We start from the raw sequence: 18,073 nt of genomic DNA, 5'->3' as shown, positions 1-18,073 counted from the left end.
TTTTTAATGAATTAAAGTTCCTCGCATATTACCTATAAATTTTGATAACAAAATATTAGGAGACTTTGGGCCTCTCTATCTTGCCATCAAAAGACTTTAAGAGGAAACTGTATATAGCAATATGCACTCACATAGATTGGTTCGTATTGCGAATATAGTTTTATTGAATGAATGCAATTATCTATCCTTGTACAAAGTAATTTTTGAGCCCACAATACTTGTTCATGTGGAACTTAAAGAGTATTTTTCTTCTTGAACAAATGCTTACACGATGAAGTATATATATAGAAAATGACAATTTCTCATTCAAATAGATAAGAAATTGATATTTGATATTTCTTCTTTTTCATTCATATTGATCAAAAATTATCTTAGTGTTCATGAAATTAGAGTAAGTTTTGCAATAATCACAAAACAAAATTAAATAAAATATTCAATTTTTAAATATTTTGAGAAAAGAATAGAAAAAGAAAGTAAAATTGTATACAAGTAGAGAATTTAAATGAACTAATTATAGATTCAATTGAATCCATTTCTATATTTATGTTGGAAATTTACTCTTTATCTTCTTCGTTGATGTGGAAGACTTTGTGGTGTGGGAATCCGTTGAAGAATGATGTTGGAGAGTAAGTGTAAGCGCCGAACTTCTCGATTGTAAGGTAATCACCAACTTCGAGTCTTGGCCATAAGAGTTCTTCGTAGACGAGGTCAGCGGAGTCGCATGTTTGTCCCCAAAGTGTTGTCTTGACTCTTTCGCCGTCAGCAGCTCCTTCTGTTCTGATTAAGAAGTGTGGCTCAGCGTGGTCGTAGTTGAGAGCGTTGAAAGCGCCGTAGATACCTTCTGCCATGAAGACAGACTGTTCTTCACCATCTTCGTGGTGGTCCTTGACGGAGATGACTGGAATAACAAGATCCATGAAATCAGAAGCAATGAAGCGGCCTGGCTCAGCGAGGAACTCGATCTCATCACCATCGAATAGTTCGTCGATAGCTGTATTGATAGCTTCAGCGATTTCGGCAAATGTGTATTTGGCTTTGACTGATGGTGGAAGGAAGCCGCCGCCGATATCAACGAATGAAACGTTAAGGCCGATCTGTTCAGCCTTAGCCTTCAATTCGGCTACGTATTCAAGAGCGACGCGGAAAGTTGTGATATCATCGCAAAGTGAGCCAACGTGGAATGAGAAGCCGATGAAGTTAGCGCCTAACTCTGATGCGAGCTGCATGAGTTTCGGAACGTCCTTTGGATCAGCGCCGAACTTGTTGGAGAGCTGAATCTTGGCGTGTGTGAAACGTGGCTTGATACGAAGGAAGACTTCAGCTTCTGGGTAGTAGCGTAAGATCTTACGAAGCTCTTCTTCAGAGTCGTAAACTAAACGAGTAACTCCGTGCTCCTTAGCGTATTTGATTGATGCGATGCTCTTGATTGGGTGAGCGAAGACAATACGGTTTGCATCAACGCCTAATGCAAGAATTCTCTGGACTTCATCTTGGGAAGCGCAATCGTAGCCAACACCACGGTCAGCAAGGAATTTGAGAAGCTCTGGCTCATCGCAGCACTTCATAGCGTAGTGGATGTGAACTCTGTTTAAGTTTTCTTCCCATAAGGCAAGGCAATGACGAACGCGATTGAAATCAGCGACCCAAAATGACTAATCATTGTCGATCTGGTCCATGCACTTCTAAATAACTTCATTCTCATTCTTGATGATGGTGAAGTTGTCGTGTGGTGCGACGTGATGCATTTTTGTGTTAAAGGTCTGACTATTTTTCTAAGAGTTTTTCTGAATATCAAAAATCTTCGCAAAATTTCTTGATAAATATGATATAATGTCATGTGTGCGTAAGAATTTCCAATTTGGCTCTAAAAAAGACGATGAAAAGACGATGCATGTAAAGTTGTAAACTTTGATTGGATTTTTTCAATAGCTTTTTCACGATAGGAACATCGTTTTTTATACAATTCAATCCTGTGAGATTTCGGAAAATTAGAGCAAAGCTGATGGTTGAGATTTGAATTGTATAAAAGGCTATCATTTGATGGTTATTACTATATAGATTTGATCAAATATCTTCAATTAATTTATTAATTTCAATCTCAAAATATTGATAATTTGTTAAAAAAACTAACTCAAATAAAAATAATATAACTTATATTTATAAATATATAAAATCATAAAAAATTAATGTTTTCTATTTCGGGATCTTGTGTTTCTTGTTTCATTGAATCCCGTGTTTTGCTGCTGGTTAGGCATTCCAAACTGATTCTGTTGCTGCTGATTTGGTACACCAAATTGGTTCTGCTGTGGAATTAGTTGCTGTTGATTTAGCATTCCAAATTGGTTTGACATTTCAAGCTGGTTTTGTTGCGGAATCTGTTGCTGCTGGTTTTGCATTCCAAATTGGTTTGGAATTGCATATTGTTGTTGAATTGGAGTTCCATATTGATATGTTGATTGCGCAGGATATTGCGTTGGATTTTGGACTTGCATTGCAAGTTGTGACATATTATTCATCATCATCATAAATTGTATCTGCATATCAGGAGGGAGCTGGCTTAATTGTTGAATTATAGAGTAAAACGGGTTAAATCCTTGCTGCTGTGCAGGAGACATTTTCATTCCTTGTTGTTGTTGCTGAGGAAGCATTTGCATTCCTTGTTGTTGTTGCTGAGGAGGAGGCATTTGCATTCCTTGTTGTTGTTGCTGAGGAGGAGGCATTTGCATTCCTTGTTGTTGTTGCTGAGGAGGAGGCATTTGCATTCCTTGTTGTTGTTGCTGAGGAGGAGGCATTTGCATTCCTTGTTGTTGTTGCTGAGGAAGCATTTGCATTCCTTGTTGTTGTTGCTGAGGAAGCATTTGCATTCCTTGTTGTTGTTGCTGAGGAAGCATTTGCATTCCTTGTTGTTGTTGCTGAGGAAGCATTTGCATTTCTTGTTGTTGTTGCTGAGGAGGAGGCATTTGCATTTCTTGTTGTTGCTGCTGAGGAGGAGGCATTTGCATTCCTTGTTGTTGTTGCTGAGGAGGCATTTGCATTCCTTGTTGTTGTTGCTGAGGAGGAGGCATTTGCATTTCTTGTTGTTGCTGCTGAGGAGGAGGCATTTGCATTCCTTGTTGTTGTTGCTGAGGAGGCATTTGCATTCCTTGTTGTTGTTGCTGAGGAAGCATTTGCATTCCTTGTTGTTGTTGCTGAGGAAGCATTTGCATTTCTTGTTGTTGTTGCTGAGGAGGAGGCATTTGCATTTCTTGTTGTTGCTGCTGAGGAGGAGGCATTTGCATTTCTTGTTGTTGTTGCTGAGGAGGAGGCATTTGCATTCCTTGTTGTTGTTGCTGAGGAAGCATTTGCATTCCTTGTTGTTGTTGCTGAGGAGGAAGCATTTGCATTCCTTGTTGTTGTTGCTGAGGAAGCATTTGCATTCCTTGTTGTTGTTGCTGAGGAGGAGGCATTTGCATTCCTTGTTGTTGTTGCTGAGGAAGCATTTGCATTTCTTGTTGTTGCTGCTGAGGAGGAGGCATTTGCATTCCTTGTTGTTGTTGCTGAGGAGGCATTTGCATTCCTTGTTGTTGTTGCTGAGGAAGCATTTGCATTCCTTGTTGTTGTTGCTGAGGAAGCATTTGCATTTCTTGTTGTTGTTGCTGAGGAGGAAGCATTTGCATTTCTTGTTGTTGTTGCTGAGGAAGCATTTGCATTTCTTGTTGTTGTTGCTGAGGAAGCATTTGCATTCCTTGTTGTTGTTGCTGAGGAAGCATTTGCATTCCTTGTTGTTGTTGCTGAGGAAGCATTTGCATTTCTTGTTGTTGTTGCTGAGGAGGAGGCATTTGCATTTCTTGTTGTTGTTGCTGAGGAGGAGGCATTTGCATTCCTTGTTGTTGTTGCTGAGGAGGAGGCATTTGCATTCCTTGTTGTTGTTGCTGAGGAAGCATTTGCATTCCTTGTTGTTGTTGCTGAGGAAGCATTTGCATTCCTTGTTGTTGTTGCTGAGGAGGCATTTGCATTCTTGTTGTTGTTGCTGAGGAGGAGGCATTTGAATTCCTTGTTGTTGCTGCTGAGGAAGCATTTGAATTCCTTGTTGTTGTTGCTGAGGAGGCATTTGAATTCCTTGTTGTTGTTGCTGAGGAAGCATTTGCATTCCTTGTTGTTGTTGCTGAGGAAGCATTTGCATTCCTTGTTGTTGTTGCTGAGGAAGCATTTGCATTCTTGTTGTTGCTGCTGAGGAGGAGGCATTTGCATTCCTTGTTGTTGTTGCTGAGGAGGAAGCATTTGCATTCCTTGTTGTTGTTGCTGAGGAGCATTTGCATTCCTTGTTGTTGTTGCTGAGGAAGCATTTGCATTCCTTGTTGTTGTTGCTGAGGAAGCATTTGAATTCCTTGTTGTTGTTGCTGAGGAGGAAGCATTTGCATTTCTTGTTGTTGCTGCTGAGGAGGAGGCATTTGCATTCCTTGTTGTTGTTGCTGAGGAGGCATTTGCATTCCTTGTTGTTGTTGCTGAGGAAGCATTTGCATTCCTTGTTGTTGCTGCTGAGGAGGAGGCATTTGTATTCCTTGCATTCCTTGTTGCTGCTGGTTTGATTGAACAAAATACTGATTTGCAGTTTGTATATTAGCAGGTGCTGGTGGAATTGATTCCATATTTATCATTCGTGTCATCTTTTGTTCTTTGACTTTTTGTTCAATAGCTTTTATATCATTACGGTGAGAGTTAATTTCATCTTTGAACTTGTTCAATCCTTCTTCAGTAGTTTGAGTTTCGCTGACAACCTCAACAGGTGTGCTTTCTTGTGATTTTTCTTCATATTCGACCACTCCTGAAACAACTCTTTCTTTCTTTCTGCCTGATTTTTCATTCGGAATGCTCTTTGGTTGATCATTGATTTCCAATGAAATTTGTTCTCTCTTCTTTCTCTTTGGTAACTTTGCATCTGCTGCAAGAGTAATTTCTTTCACTTTTGATGTATTAAATGAAGCAACAGCAGTATCAACAATACTTGTTATCAAATCAGATACTGTTTGTCTTAGTTCTTGACCTGCATTGGCAAATGTTTCCTCAATTGACTTGAAATTCGAGCCACCTGCTTCTTCATAAATTCTCTTGAACTCTTTCATTCCTTGTTTAGCATTCCAATGAGTGTAGATGAAGCAAACATCAATTTTCTCTTCTGCAATTCTTCTGATTAATCTTTCGACTTTCGGACCTTCAGTGCGGTCAATTTCTTTATCTTCATCATCTCTATCCGGTTTAGAATTAAATTTCTCTCCATGACCTCCAGCATCAGTAATCATAATCATAATCTTCTTTGCTTGGGGTTTCCAATGGAATTTGAACATTCCTTCGAAAGCTTGAACCCAATCTTCTGGACCATCTCCTGCGCCTCCATTTGTTTCGACTTTGTCGAATTCAACTGGGTTTATGCTTCCACCATGTTCCTTGAAATCAAATGGTGTTGCAACATTGTAGTCAACTGTTCCATGACCTTGCTTCTTATGCCTATATAATTGTTCGGCCATGGCTGCATCTCTGAAGAAATTGGCAGAATATCTAACATTTAGATCGCTATATTTCTTCTTAGTGTATTCCATTAGTTTCTTGAAGATGCTCTTTGCACCTGTAATCATTGATCTTTCGTTTGCTTTTTCTTCGAATTCGTGAACCTTACCTCTTTCATTGTTCATTGATTTTGTTCCATCAACAACAAAACAAATATCAATATCTTGTCCACTTGAGAATGTATTGTATTGAACTTTAGATTTGTCAACATCTTTGATATTGAAATCGAACTTTTTTGCCTTCCATGTTGTTGCTCTCTTATAGTCATGAAGATTTCTTTCACGGCGTTCAACAGACAACAGCCAAACTGCGATGTTTCGGACAAATCTAAGGGTTCCTTCTTCATGAAGTTCGTTGAAGAATCGAGTGAAAGAACCATCGAGTATTATATCTCCAGCATCACTATTTAGTGGTGCCATGTAATACAAATTTGCATAGTTTCCACCTCTAGAGATAATGAATGGCTGGAATGGAGATATATCTGCATCTCCTGGGGCACATGAAATTGTTGTTCCTTCGTAAAGAGTCTTAACATTGAATCCGTATAGAGGGCGCTCACTTCCAGGAACTTTGATCATTGATCTTTTATCAAATAGTTGTGCATCATCACTGTCAATATCGCCAAATCTCAGCATGTTTTTACCAGGTTCATCCACACAAATCTAAATTGTGGTTTCTTTCCATCAAGTTCTACTTTCTCTAAGAACTTGTTTAATTCGAATGTCAATGGATTGTTATCTCCAGCGATAAGGAGTGCGCCACCATTCTTGTTAAACTCAATTAGACAATCTATGAATTGGTCAATTAAATATGATGTTCCATCATTATTTAATTCATTTGGTTTCTTGTTTTCGCCACGACCACAGATAACCCAAGCTTGAGAATATTCTCCTGACATCAAGGCTTCGATTGAATCCTTGTAGTTCTGAACAATTGTGCACTTCATTCCCAGATCAGAAACAGCTTTGATAATGCCTTTAGGACCTTCAAGTGTTTTCTTTGAGATATATTCACTCTCTCCTTTTGTATTAGATGGCATCATGCAGTAATCCCAGAACTGGCAAATGAGAATTGTCTGCGCCCAGATCTTTCCTTTACCAAGATCTTTGATTTCATCTTGGTTTGCCAATTTCGATCTAATAGGAGCTGTATATTTCTTTGATGGAGCTGTATAAGATGAACCACCCTGAGTGGCTGTCGTTGCTGCTGTTGTTGTTGTTGATGATGATGCCTGTGAACCTTCAGTTGTTGATCCATCCACATCTTCTGTTTCGATAATTCTGGTGGAAGCAGCTTCTTGGTTATAATAGGCTGAATAAGTTTCTTGTAATCTAATGATTTCATCGAGCTTCTTATAAATATCGGTATAGACATAGTTTCTATTGTTATCTTGAATTATATCTGTAAGTTTGTTGAAATCTTCTTCGAGAACTTTATCATCTATAAATGGAATGATCTTTTCAGGGGAGAAGATACCTCTGAAAGCTTTCATAATTGCAATAGGAATAACAATTGGATTCATTGACCAGAAAGAGTACTTGAATCCAATAGCAATTTTGCTAGGATCTAAGCCAATTCCAATTGAATAGACTGGTGTCTTTCTGCTTTCTAGCTGAGTTATAATTGTGCCAAGTGCTTTAAGTTCTTGTGAATTTAACATACAGTCAGTAAAGCAGAGACAAAGGGATTGCTTTGATTGCTGCTTAGCTCTGATATCATCAACACATGCAAGAGTTGAAATGATATCGGAGTTCATTGATGGTGAAGTGCAAATATTAACAATTGCACTCCAAACTGGGGAGCTTTCAACGAAAAGATCCGTATTAGAAACCTCATGACATATTTCGATTGTTTCGTTTCCTCTACTAATGAGAATTGTAACTGTATCAAAATCAACAATTCTAAGTGAGTTTAATGTGCAAATGATTGTCTGCAATGATTGATTGCAAGCATGTTCATTGAAACAGCTAATACTTGCGTCAATAACAACGAAAAGAGATTGAGAAAGAACGAAACCTGCGTTCTTTTCCAAATAAATCCTTTGTTCCTGTCCTTGCGTAACTAAGAATTGGATATAACCTTTGATGGATATGTTGCTTCCCTTAGTACTCTGAGAGAATTGAGTTGGCTTATTTGGTTCAAATGAATTCAAAATCTGGTTCTGAACTTTCTTTATTTGGCTCAATCCATCAAATGAAATTTCTTTTTGTTTCTTGCATCTGGTGATGAACTGAGTATCTTCAATTTGAGGGATATCAAAGATTTCATCTGGACTAAATTCAAGAGCTTCGTTGTATCTTGAACTGTATTTCTTCGAAGAAACATCAATATCTTTGAATTCAAAGTTTGCTTCATCACAAATTGTACATGTCTTGAAATCTGTAGTATGGTGGTGCGAAACTTTGTTATCGATCAATAATCCTTTGTTGATGATATCTGCTAAATCACCTGAACTTTTGAATGCTTTTTCAAGTCCTTTGATATAGCTTGCAAACATCATTGCATTCTTCTCATTGATCAATTTGAGAGAATTATCGATGTAATTCTTCATTGTTTCAAAATCTTCATCTTTTAAGACGGATAGAACAAGAAAATTAATTTTGATTCGCCTGTCTTTTAGAAGGTCTTGATATCCTTGAGTATCATGAAGATTGTAGAGAAGTCCATCAGTGATAACAAAAACTGTTGAAACATCATGGTTCTTAATCTTGGAAATTGCATCTCCAACATTTGAAATCTTTCTGAACACACTGAATGCATCAAGTGCAACTTGGATGTGCTCTCTCTTAAGGAGTTGTTTACTTGATTTCACAAAGAATTGGAATCTTGTATCACAGAAAACATAGAGATTTGTTGGGATATGGAGATTTTCAAATGCAATAGCCATCGAAACAAACATTGTGAAAACAGAATTCCTATGATTTGCTTCATTGATTGTACTGCTTGAATCTAACAAGATAGCAACTTCTTTGTTTCCAAGAGAGATCCCTGAGTTAATGAATTTGCGCATGATTGCAGATGCAAGAGGAAGAGCACATTTGATAATGCATTCTACTTTTGAAATATCCAGGTTTTGTCCGACTGTTTGAGATGTAGAATCTTCTCCTAACTCGTTTTCTGTCAGTCTTAGTTTAATCTCATTTGATGAAAATTTCATTGATTCAATTATATTCTTTTGGATATCATCTGTTGTAATATCAACCATAATTTTGGAAACAACTTTTCCAGTGTGAGAATCTTTTGTTTCAGAAAATTTTGTAGGTTTTTCTATGAAGACTTCTTTTTCTTCTTGAATCTTAGGTTTATCCGTTGTTTCAAGTTTTTCATCCTTCTTTTCAACATCCCATTTTGTATATACATTTGGTGGAATAGCAGTTGGAATAATGAAATAAGAGTTCGCGTTATTTTCGTTATTATACATAGAATTCTTAAGTTTTTGGAAGTATTCCATATACAATTTAGCAAGCTTTATTAACGGATTATTATGCATAGCTGATATAGATGTGCACCAATCATTTACATATACCAATTCATTAAAAAGTCGATCAGCATCATCTTTCTTTTCTTTTTCGAGTCCTTTTTCAATTATTTCACTTAAGAAAAATGGAAGATTTTGAGACAATATCATTGCGCTCTGAATCATTTCTATAAAAGACCCAATAGTTTTCATTCCAGGCGTTTAACATCTTTAATCTCTCTTTCAATCAAAGAATTAAATTCAGAGTTGTTTTTAACAGGAGCACCTTTGTATTTGGTAATGATAGAGTCAACAACATTAGTCTTTTCATCATCAACCGATATAATCAATGATTTCGATTTGATGAAGTCTAAAACCTTTTTCATCAATATGTTTAATGGTGAATATTTGAAAACATTTTGCAATAGATATTGGTAGTCTTTTTCAGTTTTATCCTGTTTCGAGTATACAGGACTGTCTTTTAATATTTCACTCATTACACGAATGAATGAATTTCGTCTCTCAGGTGTGAATCCATTTACGATTCTTTGGAGATCCCTCTTAAATAGCTCATCGGTTGTGTTTAGTATTTCATTAATGGGATTCAAAGGTATATCTATTTGGCAGGATTTCCTGGTTTCAAAGATTAATTTAATATCGACATCAGTCCTGAGATGACCTTTTTGTTTGTTAAGAGCTTCCAAACGATGGTAAAATATGTCAACTATGTAATTCAATATATTTTTGGCTGCCAATGATTCATCGTAAGGCAACCTAATAAATTCCAAAATACTTTTCGTCATATATATCATATGATATATATTCTTTTGATGATTTGAGAAAAGTTGCTTTATTGCTTCTTTGTCATCAGTAAATGGGAACCAGCAATTTTGCCATTTCTCTTGAACCTTATCTTTGCCTGTGGTTCTGATATCACTCTGACATAACCTACCACATACAATTTGATGGTCTTCTTTGAGGTCATTTTTATGAACTACATAGTATTTACCATTTCGATCAATAACAAAGTAAGAAAAGTTAAGAACATTTTTTTGGTATTGAATTTGATGATTCTCGTTGTAATGAATAGTCGTGTATTGATTTGGTTCATTGAGAGAATACACATTGTAACTGAATGGAGTAACAACATGATATGAGTCCTCTTCTTTCATCTTTGTATGATTATCAATTTCCAAAAATTTTTGTGAATCAAAAATGTAATACTTTCCGTTACAAATGGGAGCAGGAGATCTTTGAGGAACATCAAAATCAAAATTAATTTTAGGATTCCAGACATTAATAGCAGTTTTTGTGAACCTAATATAACACGGGATTACAGTGATTTGTTTTTCAAAGATTAATTCAGCAAATTTAATTTTGATAAATAGCTTTTCAACTTTATCTTCACGATTATTGAAGCAAATGGCAAAAGGAATTTGATGAGCAATTTTATTTTTACCATCAGATTTAATTGAATGAATGTATGTTTTAGTTCCAACTTTATCTCCGGCAAGCTTAAGATTAATGTTATCAGTACTTGTTGTAATTTCAACTTTTATTGAGCCATTTTCATTTGGAAGATATGTCATCAAGCTAAATGCGTAGTTGCAGAGTAAATCACCTGCCCAGATTTCAGTTGAATCATCAAATAACCCTTTGGAAATGTTCCATGTTTTGAAAATTATTGGTCTCTCAATAATTTCTGATCTGAATGGTATAGGAATTGGATTCATATTCGAAATATGAACGTAGACAATCATATCTGCGGAATCAACTTCCTTAAAGTAGAATATGGATTCACAATTTTGTTCATTATATTCATATGTTGGTTTACATTTCTGTTTAGAAGAAGTTCCTTGCTGGAAAGTGAGAGTGTGAGGAATATTGTTTGTATTTCCATCTTCGACAGTAACTGAAATCTTTTCATTCTTAAATGTAACAGATTTAAAGAAGGAAGTAAATCCATCATTAATAAATTTGTTATCACCGGATTTTATGTAAATTGGAATATTACCCAAGGCAAATTTGATTTTGATTGGAATCTGCAAATTCATTACATTCAAAGTTGCTGTTAAAGTTGCATTTGAAACTGGTTTCGCTTTTATAATCAGTGAGTCATTATCATATTTAATCTGTATATCATCTGAATCTGCCAAGAAAATTTCTTCTTTAGGAATTTGTCCAACAATTGGAATTCTAATTGCGAATGGAGTTATAGCGTATTGCGGAACATCAACAATTTCTACATCAATAGTTTTGAATGAACATGTTACTTTATCACCCTGAACTACCAAAATTGGGGTTAGGAGCTGTTCAATTTTCAATTTGTTAAATTGAATTTGTAATTTCTTGATTTCTAATTTAACATGATCGAAATCGCAAGTATATATATTTTTAATTTGTTTTGAACTTAATTCTTCGATACAATTATTGTATTGATCTATATTCCGTGAAGAATTCTGTGAATCTTCCAAAACTCTTTTAATAGAATTATATTGCTCATATGTTGCTTTCATCTCGTAATCTTCTTTATATTTGAGAATTGGCCTTCCGTAATTTATGATCCTTTTATCAAATTCATTAAGTCCCACCTTAGAATATGTTATTAATTCATCTAAGAATTCAGTCTCTGTCTTATTTCCAAAACATACTTCCAAGCTATCTGTTTCAAAAATAAGTTTGTTTGGACTCTTAATTTTGTTGAATTTGATTGCTTTATCTAATACATCTTTAATTTCACAAGCTTGCGCCATTTGAACATCCTTTTCATAGTAAATTGTATATCGTTTAACAATGCATTCATTGATTTCAAATTCAGATTCATTTCTATCTGGATTTAGCCTAAATATCATAAAAGAATTTTGGCAGCTCTTTTTAAGTATTCTTTCATCTCCTTCTATTAGTTTATCTTCGATTTCAAAATAATCGTATTCCGTGTGCATCTTCTTGACGTAAAGGATTGTTATTTTTTCAGCATTTGTGTAAATTGGAGGATTCTCTAACAATTTAAGAAAATTTTGGACACTGAATGGTAACTTTGGGTTCTGAGTATCATTAAGCAATGGAATGTTTATGATCAACGCTTTAACATATTGAGAATATTCTTTCCATGCAATTAATTTTTCTTCATCAATCTTATCTCTATTGAAGGCATCAACAAAATCTTTCTTGTCTTTACTTATTGCATTTGACATAGCAGTATAAAGATTCAATGAATGCATTCGTTTAATTTTTGCATCTTCTTCATAAAGTTCTAATTTGAACTTTTCAATTTCTTCGTTTAAGGCATTGTTGTATTCTTTAACAAACGACCCTAATGGATTCCAAACGAAATCATGGATAATTTGGCTTTGTGGATTGGATGCTACTGTATTAAATTCTTTAATTGCCTTGATAATTCTTTCGAATAAATCTAAATCGAAATCTTTAAATACAAACTTAAAGTAATCGGTAAGGAATTTAACCTCAATTTCATTTGCAGATGCAAACTCTGATATTGCTGTCATACATCCATAAATCACGATTGATTGGTAATTAAAAACCATTTTGGAACCTGGGCTTGCAGTTAATGCAAGAATAAATTCATACAATTTTTTAGTGTAACTAATTGATGATTTCATTAAATCTTTGAAATGCCTTTGAAGATATGAAAGAGTCTCTATATCATTTCCTTGCTGTTCTAAATAGGCTTTTAAAGCATAAGGATTTAAGGATAAACCAACATATTTTTTGATTGCAATTCCAAAATCCTTTCTTATTTGTTCAATGAATATGTTCATTTGATCAATTTGTTGAATACATCCAGAGATAATATCAATACAATCAAACAAACTAGAAAAAGTATTTTGAGGATTTCTTTTATAATAATCTTCAACCTTCATTAAATAATCAAACAAAAACTGAGATGGGCTCTTATACCAATCATTGATAATTTCTCGAAGAAGTCGATGAATGTCATTGGTGATCTTGCTGCTGATTATTAAAAGATTGCTATTTGAGAACAATCTGATAATAATCAATCCAATTATCATGTGAAATGAATCTGTTTCATTTTGTGGGAGGCAAAGATTCATCAATTGTTTCATATCTGGGTTCTTTTGTAAGAAAAGTGTTTGGAAAGGAACGAATTCAAGATCTGTTTTATTGTAATAAAGCATTGCATCGCAGAAAGAGAATTCGCATTGATTCTCATCCAATGATCTGCAAAAAGCTGCAAAAGTATCTTGTTCTCCAAATATTTCTTGAACTTTGTTACTAATGTCAGTGAATGTTGTCGGTGGATTGTTAATAGAATTCTCTCTATACTCCATGAATCTGCATGACTGACTGAGATATTCGAATCCTTTGATACCGATGCTGGAGTATAAAAAGTTTGTTATTGTTGAAGGCGTTTTTGGCGGAAATTCGAAAGGAATTTCAAGAGGAATGAAATTATCAATCTTTTCAAGAACATCTTCCCAATCTGAAGAAACGTAGTTTGATGGATTTATAAGTTTATTGACTTCATCAATAACTTTTGACCTTTTGATGAATTCCTTTTTTTCGCCAAGATGTTGGAATAATTCTCTGGTTATTTCATTTTTATATGAATATAATGATGTTAAATCACCTTCAGTAAAAACTTTTGGCAAACAATTTTTGATATCTTTTGACATTTCAGAAAGAACTTTGAGAGATTTAAGAGATCCATTTTCTGTACTTTCAATTAAATATGATTTGTAGGAATATAAGCAATAATGATAAAACCATGATACATCATCATTATTATTTGAAACAAATAAATCACCAAGTTGTTTGAAGTGATATTGTTTTGGAGTATAGATTTCAATATTTGCTCTATCAATCATCTTCAATAAATCTTTCGGAAGGGTCTTCTCGCTGAAAACGTTTGAATCAATCGCCCATTGTAAGATTTCATAATTTGGTTGTTTCAAATTAATATATTGTTGGATTTCATTCATCACAGACTTTGATGTTCTCTTCTTGTTATTTTTCTTTTTCTCTTTTATTTTAATATTCATTTTCTTTAATTCTCTTATCAAATTATTAAATGTTGCGCATAATTTGAATTTGGTGAAATCAAAAGACATTAATGAATTGTATAAATTACTATCTTTTTCAAGAACATTCTTCCAATTAATTGCTCCAAGAGAGAGAGTTTCATTATTATTCATTGTCGTTGAGATCAATTCCAAAAGATCTGACCATTGCTTGAACATTTGAAGATCTTTGTATTTTACAATCAAATCATAAGAAATTTGATAGCTTTCGGAAGCATAATCTTGGAATATGCCTTTTAATTGTTTCGGAGAATAAAAGATAGAATTATATAACATGTAAATGAACTTCTTTGATAGACTCTTTCTGAATTCTTGGTCTACAGAATTATTTGAAAAAGAAGAATTAGATGTCTTATGTTGACTTGAAATATTAGAAAAGAAAGTTTCAAGATCACCTTCGATTCTAGAAATTGGAATTGTTTTTTGCTCAATGTAAATTTTATCCATGAGCTTGTTCTTAAAGTAAAAGATAACGGTTTTATCAATTACTTCATTTGGTTCCTTTTCAGCTAAAATAATTTTATATCCAAGATTCTTGATCTCTTCAATGCCTTTTGCAACTGAATACATATATGATGTTTGATAAAACATTTCTGGTGATCTGTTTTTCATTGAAAGGAAGAAAAACAATGCTTCATTAATATTATTTGTTGCATTGATTTGGCTTAATAAATAAAGATCAATAGCCTTGAATTCAAGCTCATTGATATCATACTTTTCAATTATGAATAAATATGCTTCAATTCTTGAAACAAATTCATCAAAATTCTGAAATTCGTTCTTGACAATAGTACTTAATGATTGTCCTTCTAATTTCTTCTCTCTTCTAATGATCTTAGCTGATTCCAAGATGAAATTATTAATGAGCACAAAGATATCAATGTATTGATGATCAAAAGTCAAAACTTTCTGAAGTTCTTCATAGTTTTCAAATGGAAGTCTCATGAATGTTTGAAGGAAAATTTGGATGGAGAAATTACAGCTTCTCTTGAATTCAACAAGAGATTTCTTGAGGCGTTCTAATTCAGAACTCTGAATGATAACTGAGTTTTTGAACTTCTTGAGTTTGCTTTCATCAATTGCTTCATTAAATTTACTCTGAATATTATTCTTAAATTCATCATCAATCTCAATTTTACTTGAATAGTTCTTCTCAAGTGAATCGATGATCTTATCTCTATTTAATGGAGCTTTCAAAGCAAATGAATTTGCAATTCTGATTAATGTCCTTCCATCAACATCCTGGTTTTGCTTTTGGCTAAGATGAACATTGATAACTCTTGCAACAAGTTTTTGCACTTCATTTGTATTTGTGAATCCCAAATTCTTAATTTGAGAAATGATTCCGAAAACAACATTGAATGAATCATTGAAATCATTATCAATTTGATCAAGTGTGTAAATGAAGCATCTGTTTAATAAACCCTGAGAAATTCTTTGTCTAGTTGTTACTTCATATGGATTATATGTCATGAAAACGCGGAATTTTGGATGAGCTGTGATTTCATTGTTAATTCCTCTTTCATACAAATCGAGTTTAGGAGATTGACTAAACAATGTAATGATTCTATCAAGAATCATACTTGGACATGCTTCAATTCCGTCAAGAAGAAGCCATTTTCCTTCTTTCATTGCTTTAACAATGATTGATTCGTATTTCTCGATGAGATTATAGAATTGACATTCATTAATAATTTTCTTGATTAAATTATCAATTGGAAGACTTTCTACTGTATTAGGAATTGATGCTTTGATTGTTGTGAGTCGATTAACTATTTCATGAAGTTCAACTGGAACCCAAGAGTTTATTTTGATCTGATTTATGGCAGGGAATGTTCGGCCAACTTCATTCATCATTGTTTGTATTTCTTCTCTTTGCTTTGGACGAAGTTCAGATAATGGTTTGTAACCACCATAAACAATAGAATCACTTGTTTCTGTGTTGAGCTGAAGAGTAATTAAATTCTGTCCCATTGCTTCCGCAAACAAGCTCATTGCATGAGTCTTTCCTGATGCTGTCTTTCCTTGAATAATTACAGGAATGCATTTTTTAGTTGAAGCATTCAGAATTAAGAACAAATTCTTCTGCGATTTTGTCATATTCTGAATAAGAGACTGCTTCCTTTCATCTTGAATATAATTTGTGCACGTTCTATCATTAATTGAGACATAGCCATTTTCAACTCTTATCTCTGTTTCTTCGTCTTCTTCTTTATTTTCTGGGTTTTCTTCATCGAAAACTGTCTTGTAAATTTGATTCTTCAAAAAGGATATTTTAGATGGAAGTTGGGAAGCCAAATTAATGAAATTCTTAAATGTTCTGATAGTAATTGGAATTGGACTTTGTTTCTCTTTGGCTAATTGCTTCCACTGATACAAAACTGATGGAAATTCAGAGATTTCATTGTTATGAGCAAGATTTGAATCCTGAACTATTTGTTGACAAATTTGAACAAATTCATTTTCTGGATACTCGGACTGTTCAATGCAAACAGCATTATTCAAAATATTCTCGTTGTAAAATGGCTTTGAAGATAAGCCAAACATGACATATTCATTCTTCTTTTCTATTGTACCATTAGGAAGTAAAATTTGATCTGATTCTGAATCAAACAATTGATTTAATGAATCAATCAGATTATCTGATGCTTGATCAATCTCTTCGAGAACAATCCAAACTGGTCTTCTATTAGAAGCATTTTCTGTAATCTTCTTTAGAAGAGCAGTCTTGTTGAAGTTGAATGATGCGCCATATTCATCTTGAACCAGTTCGTTCTGGCCATAGATACTTTCAATTGTTGTGGATGGAGAAATTCTGACTGTCATCAAATCAGCATCGAATAATTCTGCCAAATAACTAATTGCTGTTGATTTTCCAGTTCCACATGGACCTTGAACAATTGCGTTGTATTTCATCTTTGCAGCTGTGAACAAAAGATTTATCATTGCATTGACAGATTTTGTCTGAACAAGATTTGTCTTTGGCTTAATTTCATGATCATTAATAACAAATATTTCTCTGGAAACAATTTTACCTGCACGTGTGTTTAATGGTTCATAGAGCATTTCATCTTCTATGATATTCATCATGTACAACGCATTTGCGAAAATCTTTCTGGCTTTTGGTTCTTAAGGGAATTAGAAACTTTTCTTGCAATGTTATTGATCATAAACTTCTTATTTAATGACAAATCATCGAATCTTTTTGCATCAAGAATTTGTAAAACATTTTGTCAAAGATGTACTGATAATCATCTTTGCTATATTCTTTGGTCTTGACAACTGTTAAACGAGAAAGCATAGCTTCAGAAAGTTTTGATTTTTCTTGCATCGTTGTTGTTGCAAAAACTCTAAAATTGTCAACTTTGATTGTTTGATTCTTATGAGGAACAATTGTATTTGTGAAGTCTTCTCTTAAAGTGAGTTCTGGAGTTATTGAGAAAAGTTCATTCAATCTCTCAATTACAGATATTGGTGGATGGGAGAAATTCTTAAGAATAAGAGGCTTCTGTTGCAATATGGCTGATGTAATCAAACCTGGTTTGAATACTGTAGTGTAGTATGAAAATAAAGTTGAAAAATCATTCTTCTGATGGATAAGATTCAGAATATTTGATCTAATTTGTTCAATAACATTAATGATCGAATTATTCTTATTTTCGTGGAGTGATTCAATGAATTTATTGAACTTTACTTCATCGAAAACATCTTCGAAGTATGATCTCTTAATCATAGAGCATTCAGAATATTTTGAATAGTCACTATCAATTCTTGACAAGATATCAAAGAGCATTGATATGACTGACTTTCTATCTGTCAAATTGATTCCTCCTATAAGAGAAGAAGTCGTTGAATCTTTGTTTAAATTGACAGATTTGAAGTTATTTCTCGTTATCTTCTTTGCTAAGAATTCTTTATATCCTGATGGACCAGATATCAAGATTGGTTCATGTGGATGTGTCATTTGGATATCGAAATAAGAATTCCAATATTGCTTCAAATTCCGATCAAC

At 33.9% G+C, this 18,073-nt stretch overlaps 2 protein-coding genes and 2 pseudogenes across 4 annotated transcripts; 1 reads left to right on the top strand and 3 right to left on the bottom strand.

The window, feature by feature from the left end:
- Nucleotides 1-489: 489 nt before the first annotated feature.
- On the bottom strand, nt 490-1,752 carry TVAGG3_0539310 (annotated as a pseudogene). Its single transcript has one exon — nt 555-1,745. A coding segment is annotated over exon 1 (1,191 nt).
- A 384-nt stretch (nt 1,753-2,136) lies between these two features.
- TVAGG3_0539300 lies at nt 2,137-4,213 on the top strand (annotated as a pseudogene). The gene has a single exon: nt 2,282-4,213. A coding segment is annotated over exon 1 (1,932 nt).
- A 3,503-nt stretch (nt 4,214-7,716) lies between these two features.
- TVAGG3_0539290 (endonuclease protein) lies at nt 7,717-9,187 on the bottom strand (the record flags this gene model as incomplete). Its single annotated transcript, XM_001299558.2, has 1 exon — nt 7,717-9,187. A coding segment is annotated over one exon (1,471 nt), but the record flags the coding sequence as incomplete, so codon positions are not given.
- Nucleotides 9,188-9,883: 696 nt separating this feature from the next.
- Nucleotides 9,884-12,222, bottom strand: TVAGG3_0539280 (endonuclease protein; the record flags this gene model as incomplete). The annotated part of the gene is made up of 1 exon (XM_001294855.2): nt 9,884-12,222. A coding segment is annotated over one exon (2,339 nt), but the record flags the coding sequence as incomplete, so codon positions are not given.
- Nucleotides 12,223-18,073: the final 5,851 nt, after the last annotated feature.

Source organism: Trichomonas vaginalis, chromosome II, assembly GCF_026262505.1.
Source record: "Trichomonas vaginalis G3 chromosome II, whole genome shotgun sequence".
Classification (NCBI taxonomy): domain Eukaryota; phylum Parabasalia; order Trichomonadida; family Trichomonadidae; genus Trichomonas; species Trichomonas vaginalis.
The sequence above is the reverse complement of the archived record's forward strand: the minus strand, read 5'-3'. Positions and strand labels throughout refer to the sequence as shown.